Raw genomic sequence first — 23,424 nt, 5'->3', positions numbered from 1 at the left:
TGTTGTCACTTTCTTTTCTCATCATCGGCTCATCCATTGCTCTCCCTCATCGTTATTTCCTCCCTTTATTTTGCCACGTCTCTTTCCTCCTCTCTCATCTTTACAGCCCTTGCTCCCTCCCCGTGCCCCCCCCCCCTGATCTCTTTCTTCACGAAGCCTGTGAATATTTGATGGGGATTATGGGAATTGCAGTTCTCTGAAGCAACCAGCACTCGTGGAGCAGCCATTGGCCGGAAACGCTACAGCGACCGACTGACATGAAGACTTATTGACTGACGGACTCATTGATTGACTCATTGATCGATCGCAGCCCCTCGTCGCCCCCCCCCCCCCCCCCGCGGGACAAGTCATCTGTCTCCTTGATGGACGCGAGGACAAACTGAGAGGGAAAACAAATCATATCTCAGTCACACAAATGCAAACGCAGTATCGATGCACACAATGGCATACAAGGACAACACAGGGGCCCGCCACCTCTTTGGCAGCAACAAAACATTTCCACTGTGTGTGTGTCTTTGTGTGTGTGTGTGTGTGCTGTGTTGTCGTTGCACGTACTCTCTCTCCATGACTCTGCTGTCTCCATGCAGAAGCAGGAGAAAGGAGAGGGAGGAAGGCGACCAATCTTTTTTTTTTTTCCGACGACAGAACACATCCACTCTGCTCCTCCTCAGGCAAAGTGCTCCGTACACTCTTGAAATATTCACCAGTCCCTCTGACTCACTCTCAAACACACACACACACACACACACACACACACGGTAGAGTGAAAGTGACGGTTGGGGACCTGGACCGTATGGGCTTTTATGTCTTCACCCGCTGTGACAGCGACTCGGTACAAAGTGCCGCTGTGTGGTTTCCATTTACTGCACCGGTGTGTGTCTGTGTGTAAAACCTGCGAGTGCGAACAAAGGGATGGAAGCATTGTGTATGTGTGGTGACGTGGCTTTGTGTGTTCAACCGCATGTTTGTTTCATGCAGGCATGTGAGGAGTAAGGATGCTGGTGCTTGTGTGCCTGTTCGAACAGGTCGCCTTGTTATGAGTTTGTGTTGTTTTCAAAAAGTGAGACCACAACAACACACACGCACTCGCACACATACACATGCTGCTATTTCCTTATTAGGACGATGCATTGACGACCATTCATTGTGGACGAAGCTTAACCAGAACCTTATCCCCAACCTTCACCAGTTCACACCTAACCACAACTCACATCTTGCCACTTAACTTAACCAGGACATTAGAATTGACCATAATGACCTTAACTGGTCCCAATGAGGCCTACTGGTTCTGACAAGGTCAGTGTTCACCCCCAGAAAAGGTCCTAAAGAGGCCACAAAAATGATAATATACACACACACACACACACACACACACACACACACACACACACACACACACACACACACACACACACACACGCCGCAAACTGAAGATGTGTACAGTTTTGACCGTGCGTCTTTTCTGATAATCTTGTTAACATGACATCTGGGCTCTAGATATGTAAACAAACGGATTGGATTACGGCTCAAACAAATGCTTTATCTCATCAGCCAATCATATTCTTCCTTTGGAGTCTACGATGTCCCGCCCGGTCTGTTTTCAGCCCCCACCTACCTCTCCTCCTCCTCCTCCTCCTCCTCTTCCTCCTCTTCATCCCTCCTCCTGCTCCTGTTCTCTGAAGAACAAAATAAAACTTCAAAGTTGTGTTTTTTCTCTCTCTTCCTTACCTGCTGGAACTCACGCTGCAAAGGACTTTGGGAGATTTTTCTCTCCACATGCTCGCCACAGCCGCCCTTCCCCTACACACACACACACACACACACACACACACACACACACACACACACACACACACACACACACACACACACACACACACACACACACACACACACACACACACACACATACGTACACACCTGAGAGAAGCAGCCTGACGTGTGAAAACCTGGCATTAGAGAAGCTGAAGGTGGAGGGAGGATGGAGAGAGTTCATTCATTCTTCTTCCTTTGATGCGCTGACCTCTTCCAGCTCGTCTGTTTGAAAGTATTGATGGAATATAGTGAAATGGTAAATTGATGAATCACTGGTCGGTTCTTACTTTTCATATTGAATGTTTTATACCCTCCCCTGTACCTTATTTCAGTTTAACTTGTTTTACTACCACGATGTTGGACTTATAACATGCTCCTGTACATTTTAATTGTTCAGTCAATAAGTCACTCAATAGCAGTAACATAAAGGTTAATCAATTAATGGTTTCCTAGTTGATAAATGTTTCCAGCCCAGAGACCAGGGCCTCTTCACCGCCCGCTGACCTTTCCACGGCTCCGCGGTGCAGCCGGTGATGAAACACTTTGTTTTAAATATCTTGGCTCGTCACGTTCTCTTTATGTCTCTGTTTTATCTGCTCGTTTACTGTAGTCGTTAAAAAAGGCAATTAGTGCACCCGCAGCTGATCAGCTTCATCACTGGTTACAGGTCCTTCAATTCTTTTTTGATTAATCAATCATGAGCAACTATAAACTAGAACTGCTGAGGCAGAAAGTTGAGTGAAAAGTGACAAGTAGTGTAAGTTTGTTTTTGTCCAGTCAGCAGCAAAAGTAGAAACAAAGGAAAGTACATGAACTCTCCTTTAAGACAGTTTAACCTTTTAGGAGAAGCCGTGTTGCTGTTTTTAAGAAAACCACGTTTCTTGAGCCGGGTTCTGACATGAAGTCCAGGAAATGTCAGATCAACAGCATCCGGACTTTCTGCAGAGTTTCCCTTTCACACATGAAGAAGCAGGAAATTCTACCGGGCTGACGTTTTCACAACAACAAGAAAGTCTGATGTTTTGTGTCTACATTACATCGATGGCCCCATTTAACCAGAAGCTCCTGAATCTCCTCTTTCCAAATCGTCTTCTACGTCTGAGTCCTCTACGTGTGTGGATCCTCTTTTTCATCCTGAGATATTTATATCCTTTCTTTTTATTGCTCGGTTCTTTGTCTACTTGCCCACTCGCTCACTGTGAAGTCTCTGGACAATATCTCGCTGTGTTCTCGGATTTTGTAGCTCAATATTCTAATTTGATGCATTTGTTTATTTTTCAGTTATTTATAGATTTTGTTATTAATCCGCTGATTTGACCGAATATTTAAATGTTTTATGAGGTTTAAGGTGATCTATACAAACAGATAAGATTTAGTTAAGGTGGAACGAAGTAGAAAATTCTCCATTTTAATGCTGTAATGTGTGTGAGACTGAGTCCATTACTCATCCTCAGCCTCTCATGGAAAATGTGTATGGGCCGGTCATGCCCACTGTATCAGTAATGTACAGTTAGCCTGATAAGGGCCTGACACTGGTAAATGAAGAAGGAATGTGGTACTATATGGTCACATTAGTGCTAATGGGGGGGGGTGCTGTCAGGAGGTCTAAACTGGGAGTGTCTGATGGTTTGAGTTGAGCCCAGTGCACAGGAAGTGGATGTGTGTTTTTTCTGTTGCAGCAGATGTCCCTGGTGTTGGGTCATCGCTGCCGTCGTGTCGTTGCCTCATTGTGTTTTTGTTGTTTTGATACACACACGCGCACACACACGCGCACACACACAGACACACACACTTCCTTCTCTGGCGTCCTCATGAATGAACTGTGAACCGTGTCTGAGGTGGAGGCTGCTTGTTACCGTGGGAACAGCAGATGTGCCCGATCTGCACACATGCGCAGACACACACTCACATCTGGCACTGTGCTCATTAGCCTACATTCTCTCTCCCTCCCGCTCTCTCTCTCTCTCCTCTCTCCCTCTCTCTCTCTCGCTCTCTTTCTCTCCCCCCCTCGCTCTCTCTCTCCCTCTCTCTTTTCCCCAAGGCCACACGCCCCACTTACCCACAATTCACTCCTGCCACAGAACCCAGGGTCAGTTACCCGCGCCTGATGTCAACAGCCATCTCTCTCTCTGTCTCTCTTTGTCTCTCTCTCGCCCCCTCTCGCTCTCCCTGTAGATTTTTCCACTGTGATCCTCCACTCTTTAATAGACAGTGTGGATTTGTTAAGAGCTGTTTAACCCTGGCTCTTCTCCCACTGGGCGAACGACTGCTCATCAATAGTGGAATCGATAGTTTATACCGGCCCTGCCTCTCTCTATTACTCTTTATTCCCTCTGTCCTCTACCTTTTCTGACGGATGTGTTTATTTGTGTTTTTCTATCCTCGCTCTCCATCTTCTTTCCTGTCCTTCTCCATGCCCATGTTTCTACCCCCCCCTCTCTCTCTCTCTCTCTCCCCCTCTCTCTCTCACCTTCGGTCTGTACAGTAAATCAGCTCAGCTGTTCGTTTGACCTCCGGAGCCGCTGGAGCGTGATGCCGATGTGCTGAACCTGCCGCTTTGCCTCCTCGCCTTAACCCTCCTCCTCCTCCTCCTCCTCCTCCTCCTCCTCCTCCTCCTCCTCCGCCTCCTCCTCCTCCTTCTGTGTTGTTGTGTTCCCTCGCTCGTGCACGCTCTCTGACTCTCCCCAGTTGTTTGTCTGCTTGTTGGATCGACCACAGCGCAGAGGCCAGGCCTATAAATTTCACCGACTGACTGATCGAGTCACACCATTGGTCAGGGGAATGCCGGGTGACTGAGTCATGACGTGACGCCATTGGTCGGCCGGCTGAGGGTTGGAGTAAGCCCATTGGCCGTTCCACTTTAAAATAGCTCAGCGAACAGTTTCTTTCATGCGTTTCGGTGCTTTCCCTCACAACATTTAAAAACTCAAAGAAAGTTATTCTGTTCTCTCAGTGATCATTACACATGGAAATACATGACAAATCACAGCGCAGCTCTCAGATTCATAATTTGCATAAAAGGAAGTTAACATTGCTCTCAGTGTAATATACATGCAGCTAGAGGGAGGAGGACAGCAAAAAAAAAATGCAAAATTTATTGTTATAAACTTCCATCGTGGTAAAAAAAAGAATTTTTTATCAGTGCAGTTCAACATATTGATTTTAAAACATGTCAACTAGAGCAGCTTTATTCGGAAGCTGCATTAAAAAGACTGTTGAGCTCCAGAGAGAAGGAGAGAACACGATGACAGTACAATGCAATAACATCCTGAATCAGTTGTTTACAGCGTTTCCACAACACACTGCACCCCCATCGTCAGCAACACACAGGATCCGTCTTGTTGTTTTGTCTCTCGTGTCTGTGAAGACGCTCAGATTTTAGAATCTGATTTTTGGTGAGAGTAGAGTGGGCGAGTGGGGGGAGGGGGGGGGGGTGTACACGCCAACTGTGTGAATTAGTCATGAAGTGCATTAGTTAAGTCGACCTTTAAATGATTTAGAGCTCGAATGAGGGAATGTGTTCACAGGGTGAGAGGAGATCCTGCAGCATTTGGACAAAATAAAGCAAAAAGAGCATGTACAAGTACATATGAGTGGGTGGGGGGGGGGGTCAGTATTTCAGTTAATATGGGTCAGCCTCCAATACCCAGCATTAATAACATTGGGACACACACACACACACACACACACACGTTCATAAAGCGAGTGAGCCCTGCAAGAGCTGATTTATTTCCATCAAATCAAATGATGCATTACAGTTGTGTGACTCTATGCACACGTGCACACACACACATTTGCACTCAGCTTCAGATCTCACACCACAGCGAGGGACTCACGTGCTTCTGTTGCTTGTGATCGAGTCAGTGTGGTTTTCTGTGAGCTTCTCGGTCTTGAACCCGTTTTATGTGCCTGATTATTTAGCACTGCGCCAAATCCCGTCCCTGACCCCAGCTCGGGCCGATTCCCGGGCACTTGTGCTGACACCGAGCTTGTTAATTAGCTTGTTGTACTGTGAGCAGGCAGGTTAATGAGCAGCTATGTTTATAGATTATTGTTTCAATAGGCTTAAGCTGATAAAACCAGTTCATTCAGAGTCGAATCAACACACGGGCGTCGCGAAATTCAGGCTCTCTCTCTTTCCTGCAAACACCATCAATAACAGCCCTCAGGTCTGTGCCACAGATCATTGCACTCATCCTTCTCCTCCCCTCTTTCTTCTTTCCTTCTTTCATCACTCGCTCCCTTTCTTTACAGCCTCCTTCTCCCACAAACTCCCCGCTTGTATATGTCTCCCTCATCTCCACTGGCTCGCTTTATAACTTCTCTCCCTTTAAATCTCTTCCCGTCTCAATCTGCCTCTCTCTCTCTCTCTCCTCTCTCCCTCTCTCATGCGAGAGAGCAGCCTCGGGGTGCTTCAATATTTCCTGGGCAGTGCACAAGTAGATTGGAATGGAGGCCTTTGTCACTTTTATTTACTGCCTCGCTGATTCCACAACAGCGTGTGCGTGCGCACGTGGCTGTGTGTGTGTTGCCGTGTGTGAGCACAGAATGATTGCAGGTGTTTGAACTGCAATGAGTTGTGTCTCGGAGCATTGCCCTCTTATTTCTTCGGGGTCCTTCGAGCAGAACTGCGTTGGTAACATTTGTTAGGACCAAAGTAGCTTTAATTCTGCATCAACCTCTGCTGCTGAGCATGCTGGGATTGGAAGCCCACGGACTGGAACCAGTGGGTGTTGATACTGAGACACTGGCTGTATAAAATCCTTCAACCCTAATACAGTTTGGTGTGTGTGTATGTTTTTGTGTCTGTGTGTGTGACAGCACTGGGCAATCTCCCCCCCAGGGCCTCCCTGTCAGAGAGAGAACCTAAATGTATAGAGTCAAAGCCCAGGGGCTCGTCCCATAGCCCACTTCTCCCCCTGTGACACGGTTACATGCCGACAGGCCCTATGCCAGGGGAGGATGCTTAGATGACATCGAGTCTCTTCTTGCCTGGTGTGTGTGTGTGTTTTTGTGTGTGTGTGTGTGTGTGTGTGTGTGTGTGTGTGTGTGTTTGTGTTTGTCTGTGTGTGTTGGTCTGTGTGGATTATCATGACGGCACAGATTAGGATTATAGTGTGACCCATATACGTTTTACAAAGGATCGGCAACACAATCTGGCAATTTATCCCCAGTGTGGTGAGTGTGTGTGTGTCTGTGTGTGTCTGTGTGTGTCTGTGTGTGTGTGTGTGTGTGTGTGTGTGTAGCTCCTGACTTCCTGTTTTCTTTGCAAGCACCGGACGTCTGGACGGATGCAGATTCGAACCAGGTTGCACCACAATGCTAAAGTCCTGACTGAAGAAACATGTGTGGGGAATGAATTTGAACTGTTATTGTCTCTGTTTGGGAAAATGCTTGAAGAGGCAAATAACTGCAAATCAATTATAACTTTTGTTTAAGTGTCAAAAACCAATGCTGTGAAAATCTGATTCAAGATTCAAAAACTTTATTGTCACTGTGCAAGCACATCGACATTTTGAAAAGTGTCATCCTCAAATCAAATTGTGCCTGTTTATAGATTTACAATAATTCATAAAGAATATTTGAAAATAAGGGAGAATAAAAGTGCTTCTGTCCTGTTTTGTTACTCAACTCTCAAACAGGTCGAACAGGGTTTTCCCACAGGAAACAGTTTTGCAGAATGCGAGTGCAGAGCAAACCAAGCTCCCCGTGGTGTTTGAGCAAAGAATCTCCAAATCCGGCCTGACTGGTTTGTGTATCACACTCTCATAAAGCCACAGGTGTTTTTATAGCAGTAGATAAGTGGCCATACGCTGATGTGACAGCACATCACCTTCAGAAAGTTATCGAGTCTCGTTATCAATTTTGAGTTCAACTTTTTGAGTAGGCTGCAGCCAGTTACAGCAGTTTTATAGACTTTAAGAATGACAGTCATTGTCCGTTAAATCAACTAGGGTTTCCTTTTAAAACATTTTTTGTGCACAGTTAAATCCTTAATATTACTTTTACAATGTGCCCGATCTAAATTTAAACTTTTGAACACCTGCAATTCTCCAGAAACTGGCCCTGCAGCTATAATTGAACAATCCACCATAATGAACTTTAATGTAAGTTCCTGAAAGGTGATTTTTAATCTTTGTGAAATGCGTAAAAAAAAAACAATGGCTCCCTGGAAAGTATGAAATTAATCTTAATCATTGCCGGCTTTTGAAAATGGTCCCCAGTAATGAGATTTGTAGTTAATGGGCTGAAACTCAGATTTAGGTGTTTAAATTATGGTTAATGTTAAAAAATGATTCAAAGTGAGGATTATTAACTCAGGAAGCTTGTTTTCCTTTCAGTTGTTTTAAAGTCACATGTTGTTGACTTCTGAAACAGGATCAGTTCTCTGAGTGAACTGATCCTCTGCTCATCCTCTCCTTCATCTCTCAGGCTCCTCTTCCTCCTCTTCCTTCATCTCTGTTCCTCAACCTCCACGTAACAACAACTCTACCATATCAGAACAACAGTCTCATGTTCCCTCTCTCTCTCTATATGTGTGTGTGTGTGTGAGTGAGTGTGTACACGTACGTTTAAGTGCACACTGTACTCTCGCCATCTAAGACTGTTGCTAGGCTACGACAGGAAGTGTCCTGCATAGTAAATGTGTCCGAGGAAGAGGGGGGGGGGGGGGGTCTGTGTAATTGACTTGGCAAGGGCATAGACCTGCATGCAAAGAACAAAAATACACACAACACTGGAGAAGCACTTTTTTTCTCACACACAAATACACGCACAACCCTCCCTGGGTATCATGACATCCATCAGCAGGTTGTATTAAGGCAGTGGTTTAGGGCAGGTTGGACTCGTCTAACTGAGGCTGCAAGAGAGTGATGAAGAGATCCCCTGTAGCCTGCAGTGCTTGTGTGTGTGCATGTGTGTGTGAGCGTGTGTGTGTGCGTGTGTTTTTGTGTGCACGCCATGATTCTTTTTTTTTTACAATCTTTCTGCTGCTATATGGAGCCGAACACCCAGAGAACCTCCTCCTCCTCTTCATCGCCACATATCCCCACCAAGTGCTCTCCTACCTTCCACCCTCAGCGTTTCACTGTCACTTGACAAGTGCAATTAATCATAATTAGCTGTTTGGCGATGATGTCTGCTCGAGGTGTCAGCCTGACAGCTCCCTCCCCACAAGGTGACAGACGAGAAGAGAGACCAGACAGAACTATGTTACAGACAAAATAACAATCTAAACAACGTGATGAGTAGTGAATGTTAATTACAACCGGAGAATACTTCAAAACAAACATCAGTATCGGAATTGAAGGGTTTTGAATGTAATTTCAGAACATGATTTATTTGTCATTTCAAGAACAAGGTTTTTTCTGGCTGAAAATTAGGCCGGGACACGGACCCAGGTGCCCAGGACAGTTCCACTGGCTCGGGCAGGGTCCCAGTGCCGGGCCGGACTGGGAGCCATGCACAAATCCACAAAGTCCACTCACAGAGATTATTTTAGGTCTTTTCATCCATGTGTGGACAGTAACAAAGTTATTTTTTATATGTTTTTTACTGGCTCTCTCAGTAATTTGTTGCTCCTCTCTTTGTCTCCATCGTTCACACTTTGCACTCCTATCATGGATGTTCCTGACTGACACAACACCCTCACCATACATGACACTATCCCCTCCCCAACACATGTAGGGTGCAGCATATCCTTCACACCTTATCAGACGATAAGTTCCAGACACAGAACAATACACTCCCCCCCCCCCCCCCCCTGCGTGTTTTGGGGTCAGTAGGTAACTCACACAGAGACACTTCAATATGAGCACAGACACTTCACATTTCATTACACTGGCAACCTCTTGCTTGTGTGATCCTTTCTGGATTGATAATATGATAATGAACACAATCAGAAGTTTCAGCCCAATCAGACGAGTATGAATCAGCAGTCGTGGCCTAAACTTCCAGTTGAGGAGTGCAGACGTTTTTAAGTTTAAACAATCCCAGCGACAAATACACAACAGATATCATGGAACATGTATGTAGCTGTAAATGACCTTGGTTTTATGAATGCATACTTATTTTTGACGGGTGGAACCATCAGTTAAATAAATAACAGCACGCAGCCGCCTGGAGGTTGATTGGAGATGAGCCGGGGATCGGTTTGCCAATCGAGCGCAGCAACCGTAGTCAATTTGATCTGGTATCGCTCACACACACCTGGCCTGGTGGTGTGTGTGTGTGAGTGTATGAGTGACAGATGTGTCATATCACATTTGGTCAAATTACCTCTACAGGATTAAGGGGTGGGGTGGGGGTATAACGGGATTGGACACGTGTGAGATCATTTCATTGGAAGTGTCACTGCGATGATGGAAGGTGATGCACAGCGTGCTCTGTCGAATTGATGGCAGCGTTTGTGTGCAGCACTAACAGAGGTTGTGCGTTTGTTTTGCTTTGTGGAGACACTCGGGTCTGCGTCAGTGCAGTGCGTCTTTGCAGGAGACATCCCAGCAGAGGCAAAGTGAGAGAGCTGCAGGAAGTCAGCGCTCTGTGTCATATTTGCTCGTCAAGCTCGCAGCCGATCGCTGTTTCGCCGGCATTAGTGTTCGGCTCAGTCATGTTCACCTCGCTTTTCACAGGCCACTGGTCTGAGCTGTGAGGCATGAGAGGAGGAGGAGAGTGCGAGGGACAGGGGAGACGGGGACGTACGGGAGACATTTGTAGGGAGGGAGGCAGGGATGGAATAATGACAGGCATAAAGAGGAGATTGTGAGAAGTTAAGAGGGTTAGATGGTGAGCGAGAGAGGGAGAATCCGAGGGATAAGAGCGAACGAGAGCCAGAGGGAACGAGTGAGAAACTGCAGATCTAGGTCAGAGAGGCAGAGCGGGCGACGGACGAGTGGAGGAAGGGATGAACGGGGCCTGTGGGGCTCAAAGACGCTCGTTCTGAATGGGATGGATCAGGGAGAGAGAGTGAGGGCCATCCCTACCAGAGAGAGAGAGACAGAGAGTGGAAAAGAGTGAAATCTTCAGCTAACGGTTGTTTTAATTTTTAATTGAGGGACTAGTTCAAGATGAGACACCAACATTTATGTGTTAAGAAAGGAGCAAAAGCCGGCAGCTGGTTGGCTTAGCTTAATAACTGTTGAAAAAGCCAGTTACTAGGAAAAGACAGAAACAAGGGCGACCGAATAATATCAATACTGTGTCTCAGTTTAGGGGCCGCGTCCTTTGGGAGACGCATTTAAGACCGATTACGTCACAGCGACGCTACTAGACTGTCTCTCTATTCAAAGACATATGTGTCCTTCCACCCCCGAGCACCGGAGGCTCCACCGGGTGGATCCTTCCCCGGCCCTGACGTATCCCATGATTCATTGCGCTTTGGTGACAAACTGGCTGCGGTTGGAAAGTCCAAATAATTTTCTTGACCCCCGATGGAATACGTCATGACGTCGGGGAAAGATGAGGAGAAGGAGTAAGGAGTTAGGAAAGGAAAATCCGTCTCGATTTACACTTGTACGTTTTTAAAACAACTTTATTTATAACAGAAGATACAGGATAGAGTTAAAATCCACTCTCCTGTCGGAAAGAGAATGACTCGTTTAGAGAAAAGATGTTTTCAGCTCCTTCAATTGGTTGTTGTTTGTGGCCAAGAGCACAAATGAATTCAATATGCAACTAAACAACAAACAAACCAACAAATTACTAATTTACCAACTTAATAACTAAGTAACTAAGTAACTAACTGGAAGAGATGACAACACAACCTCATTGATGCTCACATTATTGTTCTGTATTGTTGTTGTTCATGAACAGTCAATTGGCTGAACAATCGATATTCATCCCAATATTGTTTTGATATTATTTGTATTTTAACACGCTACCCTTCTTTGGAAATACTGTTGTATTTGACATTTATAAAACCGAGGTCCACCTCTCTCCTCTGCCTCATGCATTTGGAATCAGAGGAAGAGGAGGAGGACAAAGAACGAGCGAGAGATGAAGATAAACAGACGGAGCTAATTCTTCTCTGCTGCTCCTGTCACACCGGGTCACTTCTGATATAAGGGAGTTTGTCAGGTGGCTCCGTGTAATGAATCTTTACACGGCTCCGATAATATCCACGTCCAATATCCATTCAGCACATTCACGTTCTCTCGCTCGCTCGCTCGCTCACTCACTCACTCACTCTTGAACTCGCTCAATCATTATCTCTCTCTGTGTGTCTGTGTGCAGATGTGTGGGTGTTTGTAAGGCTTCCTCTGTCTGTGTGAGCTGCGGTTGAAAAAGAATGGGCAGTATCTTTTTTTGTAGTTGCATGTGTCTGCAAGTGTGTGTGTGTGTGTGTGTGTCTGTGTGTGTGTGTGTGTGTCTGAGTGTTCTGGTTCATAAGTGGCTGTAATCCCTTTGTTGGTCTCCAACAAAGCCAGTCCTTGTGCTTGTGGAATTGGGGCAGTCTGATCCTAATGAGAAATCCCTGTTCAATCTTTCCAGCTCTTATACTCTCACAGAATATGGTGTGTGTGTGTGTGACAGTGTGTGTGTGTGTCGGTTTGTGTGAGCGAGACAGTGTGTGATCACTGTGATCAACCATTCAGTGGTGCTTAGTTTGCATTAGCTGGATTTTGACAAAGTCTATTAAAATAAAACTCAAACTTTCTCTTGAGCAATAAATCCTCAAGTTTAAAAGTTCTTTTCTTAATTCCAGATGAGCAGTTTAATGATTAAATTGGAAACAAATGAAGAAAGATATTCCTTCTCACAACAGAGAACACATTTCATATCAGATTAAAACAATCCGTGATTATCCAGATAATCTAGCGTAAGGCTCATCTGAAAATGATCTTTTGGAAAGTTCATTTTTGATGTTTTACAAGACACGAGGGCAAAAAATGACTTAACTTCAGCAGAGCTCCACATTTTCTCTTAATTGTCAAATATAACTTAGTCTTTACTGAGAAATCTGAGCCCCAGTCCAAACACCAGTGCAGCTAATATGGTTAAAAACATCCCTTTCCAACCTCAGCAGAGTGTAAAGGTCCAAGAATTTGAGTTTCCTACAATATTTCACAGTTAATAACTTTATACAAGAATAACCTCCAACTACTCACAAGCTCTTTATCAAGTAAAGTGAGTGTTGGCGAGTTGAGGTTCCTTGATCTGTTAAAGAGACATAAAAATAGAATGTGAAGCGATGGGAATGACCGGCAGCCGGGAACAGAGACTCTCTGCTCAATGTAAAAAAAAAAATACTTCTTCAAATGACACCAGCAGGTTTTTTACCCGGTGACAGAACATGGCTCTGTTGTTGTTCCTCACTTCTGTTGTGGCTGTGCTGCTCATTATCAGAATGGCCCTTTGATTAAAGCCCTCAGGAGGCGCTTTAGAGCCAGACCCTTAATGCCATCTGGTTTAGAACAGATCCTCCAGGAGAACAGTGTGGCCCTTGTTTTGGCGTTTCTGTGTGTGTGTGTGTGTGTGTGTGTGTGTGTGTGTGTTTGTTTGTTTGTGCCGCTGCTGCTGAGCTGTTCTTCTCAGACTGTAACATGCTAATCAGTTGATAACAGGCAGGTGGAAGTAATGGCCGTCAGTGGTTTAAGCGTCTTCAGGCCAGTTAGCTTCATTAGCGCTCCGGCAGCCGCAGATGCTCGGTTGCAAATGAACCACTTGGGCTTTTCCTGTTTTGCCCCAGAGCTCCCAGTCTCTCCTGGTTCCCTCGCCTCCTGGTTCCCTCGCCTCCTGGTTCCCTCGCCTCCTCGCTCCCCCAGGCATCATCCCGGCCTCGATATTACACAACCGACGCTCGGCTGTGAATCGGTGTTGGATTGGTCGCTGCTCTTGTGTGATATCTGGTGTCAAATGTGGTTTTCCTGAAGCTGAGGCCGACATTTTTCAGATTAACGCTGATTCGGCAATTTGATGTCACATCGCCGCGACTTGTGAGGTTGGCCAGTTTGAACCGGTTCTGTCACGTCTTCCACTTTATTTCCTCAGAAACAACAAACGTCTTCTTGTTCTCAGCTGCTGACAATCCTGCAATTTATATAGTTTTTTACAAAATGTGTGAAGTTTGACCTCTCACCTCTATGATAAACTGATTTTCTCAGCCGCTGTAAACACAATGCAATGTTATAATGGTGTAAACAAACCCCAAGAAGAAAGCGAACATAGTTAGGCTATCTGTGGCTAGTCCCTGAAAATGCATTTCAATATTTGACTGAAAGAAAAAGAGTAACCCACTAACGTTTGTCCTCTTTTTCTCCCCGTCTCTCTGTCTGTCCTTTTCTTCTCTCCTCCTCCCACCAGGGTCGCCATGTTAAGACTGGGCAGCTGGCGGCCATCAAGGTCATGGATGTCACCGGGGTAAGAAACACGGATACGTGCACTCGGGCACTGATTCACACGCACGCACGTTCCCGAGCTAAGTAAATAATCTCCAGCGATTATGCCAGCGTTGACCATGTCATCTTATTATGAGCGATGAGTCACTGCTGGTGTGTGTGTCTGTGTGTGTGTGTGTGTGACACGGCAGGGAGGAAATGAGGACAGGCGTATTGCCATGGTAATATAAATTGGAGTTATCAGGACAGCAGTGTGGTCTCAGGCGTGTCTGTTTAGCGGGGGGGGGGGATCTCAGCTATATTTAGACATCCCTTCACCCTACGTGTCCCTGTCAGCACTCAGCTGCCAGCAAGACAATGAAGGTCCGCAGGAATGAGGCAAACACAGGAACCAATGAGGGAACAAGAGCGCACGTTAATGAACGAATAGGGAAATGAGCAAACTGAGCAGGAAGGTGTCGGGGGGGGGATGAATGAACGAATGAGCAGAGGAAGGCGATAATGAATGAATCTGAAGGAAACTGTGTATAAATGAGTCTGTGTGAGTAAATCTGCTTAAATCCAATACAAATGAATGACTGTGTTAATTAATGATAAAATTCATGATGGAATATTAAACAAAGGCCAAACACATCATTGCAAAGTAAATGAGCAGCTACTGTACCGGAATCAGCTTGTTTTTGTTTTCCCTCATCAATGAGCTCTTAATTAACCAATCAAGGCTTAATTCCCTGACTTTGCAGATAATGAATAAGAAATTAGATGTTTTGAAGTAATCGGCTGCCACCGACCGTAGCAGCTTGTTTCAAGCAGCTGCTTTTGGCTCGGCCCCTTTTGAAATGCAAGTAGCTGAGCAGTGATGCTACTGTGGATGATTCAAGATCGAGTTGTGTGCATCTCAGGAAAAACAACATTTAGCAGCGTTTTAAATTATTCAACACGCAAATTCATCAACAAATTGAACTCTGTCTGATCCGTCACCTAACGTGCGTTGGGAGGGGCGGTCACAAATAGAGGTCGTGCTTTAACACCTGATGATTTGTCTTGTTCCTTGTGTGTGTGTTTGTGTGTGTGTGTGTGTGTGTGTGTGTGTGTCAGGATGAGGAAGAGGAGATTAAAGCGGAAATCAACATGCTGAAGAAATACAGCCACCATCGGAACATCGCCACCTACTATGGAGCGTTCATCAAGAAGAACCCTCCTGGCATCGATGACCAGCTTTGGGTAAGACTTTACTTTTGTGTGTTTGTGCAATGTTTACACCTCTGATCTGTCAAATGTGTTGCTGTTTGTCGTTCTCTGCTTGTAGAGAAGAGTTTAGAAACACAACCTTCACTCAGGAACACAATTAAGTCTTATAGCTTAAGAGAAATACAAAAAAATGAATTGTGATAGTTGTAGTGATGCATGTGGTGACTGTAGATTTGTGTGTACTGGGATATGTGTTCATATATATATACTTAGTGTGTATGTGTGTGAAGCATAAGGGATATGAATGAGTACGTGGCTGACTGGCTGCTGCAATAAATCATGTGTTAACGTGATCTGAGGGAGCTCTCTCTTCTCTGATCCTGGAGCATTCATCACGCAGCAATGAGGACACACACACACACACACACACACACACACACACACACACACACACACACACACACACACACACACACACACACACACACACACACACACACACACACACACACACACACACACACACACACACACACACACACACACACACAGTAGCCAGATCTACTGCCTGCTCAATTCCAACTGACTCCACAGCAGCTTGTTTTCTCTGAGCGCGTTCGTTAGAGAAGAGTTTTATGTTGGTTTGTTTTTACATTTGTCTCATTGTGTTTCCGTCTGTGTGTGTGTGTGTGTGTGTGTGTGTGTGTGTGTGTCTGTCCGAAAACCCTTGTGCATGGCCTGGCTGAGAGGGGTTCGCCCATTACTCACCAACTTCCTCTCTCCCTTTTAATCCTGAGCGATGATGAAGGGAGCTGGAAGCAGGGCCAGAAGTGTCCAGCTGAAATTTTGGCTGCAAACGTCTGCGGATGTGAGAGAGGACAGCAGAGGAGGGAGAGAGAGGAGGAGGAGGAGGAAGAGAGAGGGAGAGAGAGAGGGTAGATAGAAAGGACACATTGTGTTTGGGTGAAGAGATGGACTCGATTCCTTCATGTGATCCCGTGACCCTGTTGAGTCAGTTTATACCAGAAGTCCCTGTGGAGTGTGTGGTTCGGAGAGAATGACAAAGAGAGATTGTGTGAACGTGGCTGTGTGTGTGTGTGTGTGTGTTTCTGCTGCTGTGACAGTGATTCTGTGTACGTCCTTTAAAATGTGTATCATGGTAAATACATCACTTCCTATTCTGTGCACATGCGTGAGTACGAGTCACCGAAATACAGTTTATTGGAGACATAGTCTTACTGAACCTATTAGCAGAGCCGGATCAATACCAGGCCCAATACACCCTGAACAGTATCAGTACCTCAGAATCGTATAAACAGCAATAAGTATATATAAGCCAGTCCTTGTTGTGATGATTAAATATTCATCTGTAGGATATTTCCTAGTTAAAAGTCGAGCTTTAAATAGAAAAAACATTTATTCATTATTTGATTAATCAAGCGATAATAATAATTAACCAGATCTTTTGATAAGTGCTTAATCATGTAATTTACAAGCTTCTGAAATGGAAGAATTGGCTTTGTTTTGTCTTGCCTTACTTTAAATTAATATTTTAGGGGTTTGAACTGCCCGGGAAAAGCAGGATATTTTAACGTTTACTTTAACTTGGGTATTTTTCTACCCCCCTTATGTTTTAAATACCAATTAATTAAGAAGTTGCTCAAATAACTGCGATAAATAGGTAATGGGAACGATTAGTTGCAGTCCTGAGTAACAACGGCTGTGAAATTGAGTGAAACACTAAAACTAAAGTATGTGAGATTAATATTTCAATTAGATGTTTCTTGCATTGTAAGGCCACTATATATATCTGTAATTAACAGAAATGTCCATGTTTGTTGCAAAAATGTCCATTAATCTTTGTTGTTAATGAATATATGGAAATTGAGAAAATGTCTCCCTGTTTATCTCATTAAGTTGCTTTACGCGTGTTTTTGGTTTCGGCCTGAGACGCGTCCGTCACCAGCGTGCTTCTTACTGCAGAGCAGCCAATAACCATCCTTGTGCGTGTGCAGCTGGTCATGGAGTTCTGTGGAGCCGGATCCGTGACGGACCTGATCAAGAACACCAAGGGGAACTCTCTGAAGGAGGAGTGGACCGCCTACATCTGCAGAGAGATCCTCAGGGTAGGTAGCCACGTCTCACACGTTAGAAGATGATGCTCAAACGTTTACAGACACATTAGAGGGGTATTATATTGATAGGGCTGGAAAATTGGAAAATATCAGGAATTATTCCTCCAAAGCTCACTGTATGTTTTTATGTTTTATTTTTCAAATTGAAATGATTGTTCCTTGACCCATACTACATCCATCCACAATGTAAATGGACCCATGATAGTTCATCTACTGCTGCTGCTGCTGCACAAAGACGTGTTTTCTCCAAAGATAATCACAGTAGTAATAATGGTCACGACTTCATGGTGTGTGTCTGTGTGTCTGTCTGCAGGGTCTGACTCATCTCCACCATCACAAGGTCATCCACCGAGACATCAAGGGGCAGAACGTCCTGCTGACGGAGAACGCAGAGGTCAAACTGGGTCAGTCTGTCATCCAACCCCCCCCGCTTGATCAAAAAAGGGCTTTAGGACTGGGAGGGCAGTGGTATAAAGTTTCAAATGGCTCAGAGGTGTGTGTGTGTGTCTGTGTGTGGCTGTGTGTGTGTGTGTGTGTTTATTTGTGAGGCTCTTCTTTTTTCCTTTTTCTGCTGAACACCAGCCGACTCATCTCTCTGTAGCTCTGCCACTGCTCCTGGTGCAGACTGCTGAAGAAGGAACTCTCTCTCTCTCTCTCCTCTTCCTCCTATGTGTCTCTCCGTCTCTTTCTCTCTCGCTCTCTCTCTCTCTCCTCTTCCTCCTCTGTGTCTCTCCATCTCTTTCTGTCTCGCTCTCCCCTCAAGGCCCAGTGGGGAGGGGATTATAAAGTGTGTGTGTGTGTGTGTGTGTGTGTGTGTGTGTGTGTGTGTGTGTGTGTGTGTGTGTGTGTGTGTGTGTGTGTGTGTGTGTGTGTGTGTGTGTGTGTGTGTGTGTGTGTGTGTGTGTGTGTGTGTGTGTGTGTGTGTGTGTGAGAGTCGGGCAGGCTATTGCAGGTTTGGTAATGCTTTCCTGTTTAGACTCCATTATGGAAGCCACCAAATGCCCACAGGTATAATTTTGCATCAGCGCACACAAGAAAACACTGCCGACAAAAACATGCATCAAACATAACCCAAAATTGTGTGTGTGTGTGTTTTTTTGTGTGTGCCGTGCAGTGGACTTTGGTGTTTCGGCCCAGCTGGACAGGACAGTGGGTCGGAGGAACACGTTTATCGGGACCCCCGTACTGGATGGCGCCGGAGGTCATCGCTTGCGACGAGAACCCTGAAGCCACGTACGACTTCAAGGTGCGTTAACGACCACAATCCCTCTGATGGATGCCCGCGTGTCTCTCGAGGTCGTCTTTTAATCATCCCGAGTATTTATGCCCTGTGTCTGTTTCACTGCAGAGTGATTTATGGTCCCTGGGAATCACGGCAATGGAGATGGCTGAGGGAGCACCACGTACGTACCCCCCCCCCCCCCCCCCCCCCCCCCCCCCCCCCCCCCCGCCACACATCATTTCTCAGTGCAACTTCAGTCGATCAGCAGTGGGATAATTTTTCAATCCCAGGCCAATGCGACTTATCTTAAGCCATAATTTTAATGAAGGCCAACCAGTGGGTATAAAATGAGTTGTCATATTACCGGGCCTCTGGACGATAACCTCAGTGTTTCCTGCTTTGTTCTGTTCACTATCTGATTCCTATAGGTGCTCGCTCACTGTCTGTATGATTAGAGGCAGCGTGACTTGTTTCTTCCCTCCCAAGTAAAGTTAATAACTAATTTCATGTTTCAATCTGCACACGCTACAGTGAGTAATTGGTCTTTTAGAATTAAAATCATAAATCTGTACGGGGGAATCAGAGACTGGCTGAACACAAAGTAAAAGCATAAATTAGGATTTTTAGCCAAAACAGCAGGTAACCCCTGGATGACGCTGTGAAGGTCACATATCCAGCCTTGCTTTAGCAGCACATGCACCATCTGTGAGCTTTTCTATAAGAAGACAAGACCAAGTCGACATTATCAGTATCGACGGCGTATATTGATCACGTGAGGGATAACCAGGACTATATGACATAATATATATATATAACGTTTGGTCCAATTAGCCACAGACATTGATCCTCACTGTGACATCTGCCTCCTCAGCGCTGTGCGACATGCACCCGATGAGAGCCCTCTTCCTCATCCCACGCAACCCTGCGCCCAGACTCAAGTCCAAGAAGTGGTGAGTGTGTGTCTTGATCATTGTGTAGCGGTTTGGACTACATTTTTACGGATGTGTCTGTAGCTCATGTAAAGATAAATGTATAGATATATCATGTACTTTCTCTGAAATCCTTTTAAAGTAATGTTTTGTGCAAAATCAAAAGAGTTTCTGTTGCACAAGCCTTACAAGAAAAAACATCATCCTTTTTAACCTCATGTGTGCAGGTTTATATCTGTTAAACACTATCATGTTTACATTAATTACATCAATCACTCGTATCCTTCATGCACAGTGAGTGACGGTGCAGGTTTTTTTCATTTTGTGTAAACCTGCTGTACGCCTGTTGGGGTTTCAGGTCAAAGAAGTTCCACTCGTTCATAGAGAGCTGTCTGGTGAAGAGCCACGGCCAGAGACCGAGCACGGAGCAGCTGCTCAAGCACCCGTTCATCAGGGACCTGCCCAACGAGCGGCAGGTCCGCATCCAGCTGAAGGACCACATCGACCGCACCAAGAAGAAGAGGGGAGAGAGGGGTGAGCGGACGGCAGACACACACGAGTGGATTTAAATACAGACATAAAGACAGATTTACAAGTTTGGCAGGTGGGGGGGGGGGGGGCAATTTACGAGGGTCTCTCAATCAAAACGATAACAGAGGAGCTAGTTTGATGATGTCGTGAAGCAGCGTGGGATCATGGGAGTTGTTTTCCTCTCCACCATTGGCTATAAAAAGTTACCTTAGATCACTGATAAAAAGTTTTATTTGCTTCAGCCAGCGAACCACAATGAATACTCCTTTATGAGTGACCAATGAAAAAGAAGACAGACGTTGAAGTTGCATATTGTGCGTTGAACACACAAAAGGTGGAGCTTTAAGGTTGAGATGTAAAAGACTTTGACATTTACACTCAGATCCAGGTTCTCACACTTTAATGGTTTTCACCTAGCGGGGGGGGGAGAGAGAGAGAAAGAAAGTGACAGACTTCCATTCCACTTCAGCACGTCACACAAACTCTCCCTCAAAGTGTCTGAGTGATGGATTGAGACTCGCACACTGAACTGAGCAGCAGGAGTTGCCACTGCTGGGTTGATCCAGTGCTGATGTATGGAAATGTCTTGTGATTGCTTTGTCACATTCCGGGCACCAGTCTCAGGCAGAGCGGGACTCGCTTGTGAAAGCCGCTATACGCTCTCAGCCCCGTTTTCCTGAAAGAGCTCCGAGCGAATGTTCTCCATCTCCCTACAACACACAGTCAAATGACAATTTATACCCTTATTCAAAGTGGCTAAAAAGAAAGTGCCCTGAAGGAGTGAGGATCCGGGGGAACGCCAGGATTCGTGAGCTGTTTAGTAACGAGCAGAAGGAGTTCAAGTGAAACATGCAAATAATGAAGTGGAGTGACTTTGCTCTCTGTTGGGTTTTTTACCTGACTCGCTCACTTGCTGGCTTTGTTATCTCAATTCTTCCCTCCTCTCCGTTTCCCTCAGATGAGACCGAGTACGAGTACAGTGGCAGCGAAGAGGAGGAGGAAGAAAGAGACGTGGGTGAACCGAGGTCAGTACCTTCACTGTATCTCTTAACACATCCGACATCTCCTCACCGACTCTAACTCGTCCTGACCTTCCTCATCGGCTCCAGCTCCATCATCAACACCCCCGGGGAGTCCACCCTGAGGCGGGACTTCCTGCGCCTCCAGCTGGCCAACAAGGAGCGCTCGGAGGCGCAGCGGCGGCAGCACCAGCATCTGGAGCAGCAGCAGAACGAGGAGCACAAGCGCCTACTGTTGGCCGAGAGGCAGAAACGCATCGAGGAGCAGAAGGAGCAGAGGCGGCGGGTGGAGGAGGTAACCCCCGGGAGGAGGTTAAAGTGTGGCCATGACCTTAGGTGGAAGCATGTATTCACAGAATTACAACATAAGTGAATAAAGTATATTTGAGTTTGCAAAAAAGTATCAGTGATCACTTGATAAAAATCAAATTCATCAGTGCATTGAAGATCCAGTGGAAGCTCTCTGCTCTATTGCACTTTAAGACCTATTTGCAAAAACATCATTTGTCCTGGTTGTGGCTGTTAAAACTCAGAAAACACTACATTCCCCATTTGGTAGAAGCTGAGAGAGGAGGCAGCACACACACAGACACACACACACACACACACACACACACACACACACAGATACACACACACACACACATACACACACACACAGCCTTTCCCCAGCGTCCCTCTCTTAGTTCCAGAGAGCAGGCTTACAGAAGGAAATCCTCAGCCCATAATCAGTGCACTCTCTCTGGGTTCCCACCAGGGTTTGCCTCCCAACGCACGGCTAAGCACCATGACTCGACTCAACCAACATGACCTCTCCACTCAGGGCAAAGTCTGTGTGGCTTTAAGTGTGTGTGTTTGTGTGTGTGTGTGTGAGCCGACACATGTGTTTGTGTATTTGGACCTTGGGCGAACAATCCATTATTAATACAAAAACAAATGTGCAAATCAAAGATCTAACGTTTGATTCGGCTGAGGCGCGGTTTCTTAACCTGTGTTGAAATGGACAGTTCATGGTTGGATCCTGAATCCTCGTGTGCGTCTGTTCTCCCGACAGCAGCAGCAGCGAGAGCGCGAGCTGAGGAAACAGCACGAGAGGGAACAGAGGAGGCGCTACGAGGAAATGGAGCAGCTCCGCAGAGAGGAGGAGAGGAGGCACGCGGAGAGAGAACAGGTTGGTACATTTGTTAAGGGTTTAAAAAAAAAAAAGAACTCTGCATGTGAATATATCCAGATTGATGTCACAGAAATGTGCAACGTGATGATGTTGACTCCAGAATCCCTCATTCGCCCTTAAACTCTTGTTGTTCTCTGTCTCTTCTTTTGGCCTCCTGAGTCACTCGAGCACTTGTCTCCTTAAATTTACCTCAGGGACATATTTTTCTAACCTACTTTTTTTTTTTTTCTAAATTTCTGCTTCAGACACATAGAACTTGAACATTTTCAATCAGATATGATACAGTTGTGCAACACAAAGCCCAGAGCCCCAACCCCCCTGTTAGTTGTTGTGTCACTCTCTGTTCTTCAGCTGCTTGGTTCTTGCACGCAAAACATTTCTATCTGATTAAGGAAGGTTTTTTTAAGCCTCATTTGAGTCTGACTGCAAATGAAATGTTAGAGTTTGAATGTAGTAAAAAGTCTTTGTCTATCTTTTTGCCCTGAATTTAAGAAAGTATGATCCTGAAGAGGAAATTAATTTATATCTTAAAGGTTCCGTGTGTAGAATTCAGTGACATCTAGTGGTGAAGTTGCATGTTGCAGCTGAATCCGCCTCACCTCACCGTTCCCTTACACACTGGACCTTTAAGAGGTGATTGATTTGAAATTGTTGTTATTATTGCTAGTGTGGTGCAGCTAATGTTTGCAATGGTTCATGTTCCCAGAGGAAGAGAAATTCTCAGTAATCTTATTTACCATAGGAACTAGTCCATGCTTGTGTAACCGCTTAAAACCTCTTGATCAGGCTTCTCTTAGTTGTGCTACTTTAAGCCACGACCGCTGAGGGAACCGTACCCAATAATAAAGTCAAGAAAAATGGCTGCACTCCATGAGCGTGCTTGTGGTTATATCTGTTGACAGCTGCGATATTTAATGATCCCTTAGATAAGTCAAGTCCCAAATTGTTGAGTTTTGAGCTGTTGTGAAATAACACTTCTAAGTAATTCTATAAATTATATCGAATCCACACACGTCTCTCCAGATTAGCCCCTTGGATTACTGCCCTCACGATGAAAAGATAAATCGTCGGTC

The 23,424-nt window shown here is 45.4% G+C and overlaps 1 protein-coding gene across 1 annotated transcript in view; it reads left to right on the top strand.

The window, feature by feature from the left end:
• LOC128451575 (TRAF2 and NCK-interacting protein kinase-like) overlaps nt 1–23,424 on the top strand; it is a gene marked incomplete in the record, with an annotated part of 49,030 nt that overhangs the window by 7,500 nt on the left and 18,106 nt on the right. The window contains 12 exon segments of the mRNA XM_053435455.1: nt 14,116–14,172; nt 15,249–15,374; nt 17,357–17,467; nt 17,790–17,880; nt 18,591–18,655; nt 18,657–18,722; nt 18,825–18,879; nt 19,570–19,648; nt 19,986–20,161; nt 21,117–21,183; nt 21,268–21,472; nt 22,232–22,348. Coding sequence (XP_053291430.1) covers nt 14,116–14,172; nt 15,249–15,374; nt 17,357–17,467; nt 17,790–17,880; nt 18,591–18,655; nt 18,657–18,722; nt 18,825–18,879; nt 19,570–19,648; nt 19,986–20,161; nt 21,117–21,183; nt 21,268–21,472; nt 22,232–22,348 — 1,215 coding nt within the window.

Source organism: Pleuronectes platessa, chromosome 11 (genome assembly GCF_947347685.1).
Source record: "Pleuronectes platessa chromosome 11, fPlePla1.1, whole genome shotgun sequence".
Lineage (NCBI taxonomy): Eukaryota > Metazoa > Chordata > Actinopteri > Pleuronectiformes > Pleuronectidae > Pleuronectes > Pleuronectes platessa.
Note: the sequence above shows the minus strand (reverse complement) of the source record. Positions and strands in the feature narration are given on the sequence as shown.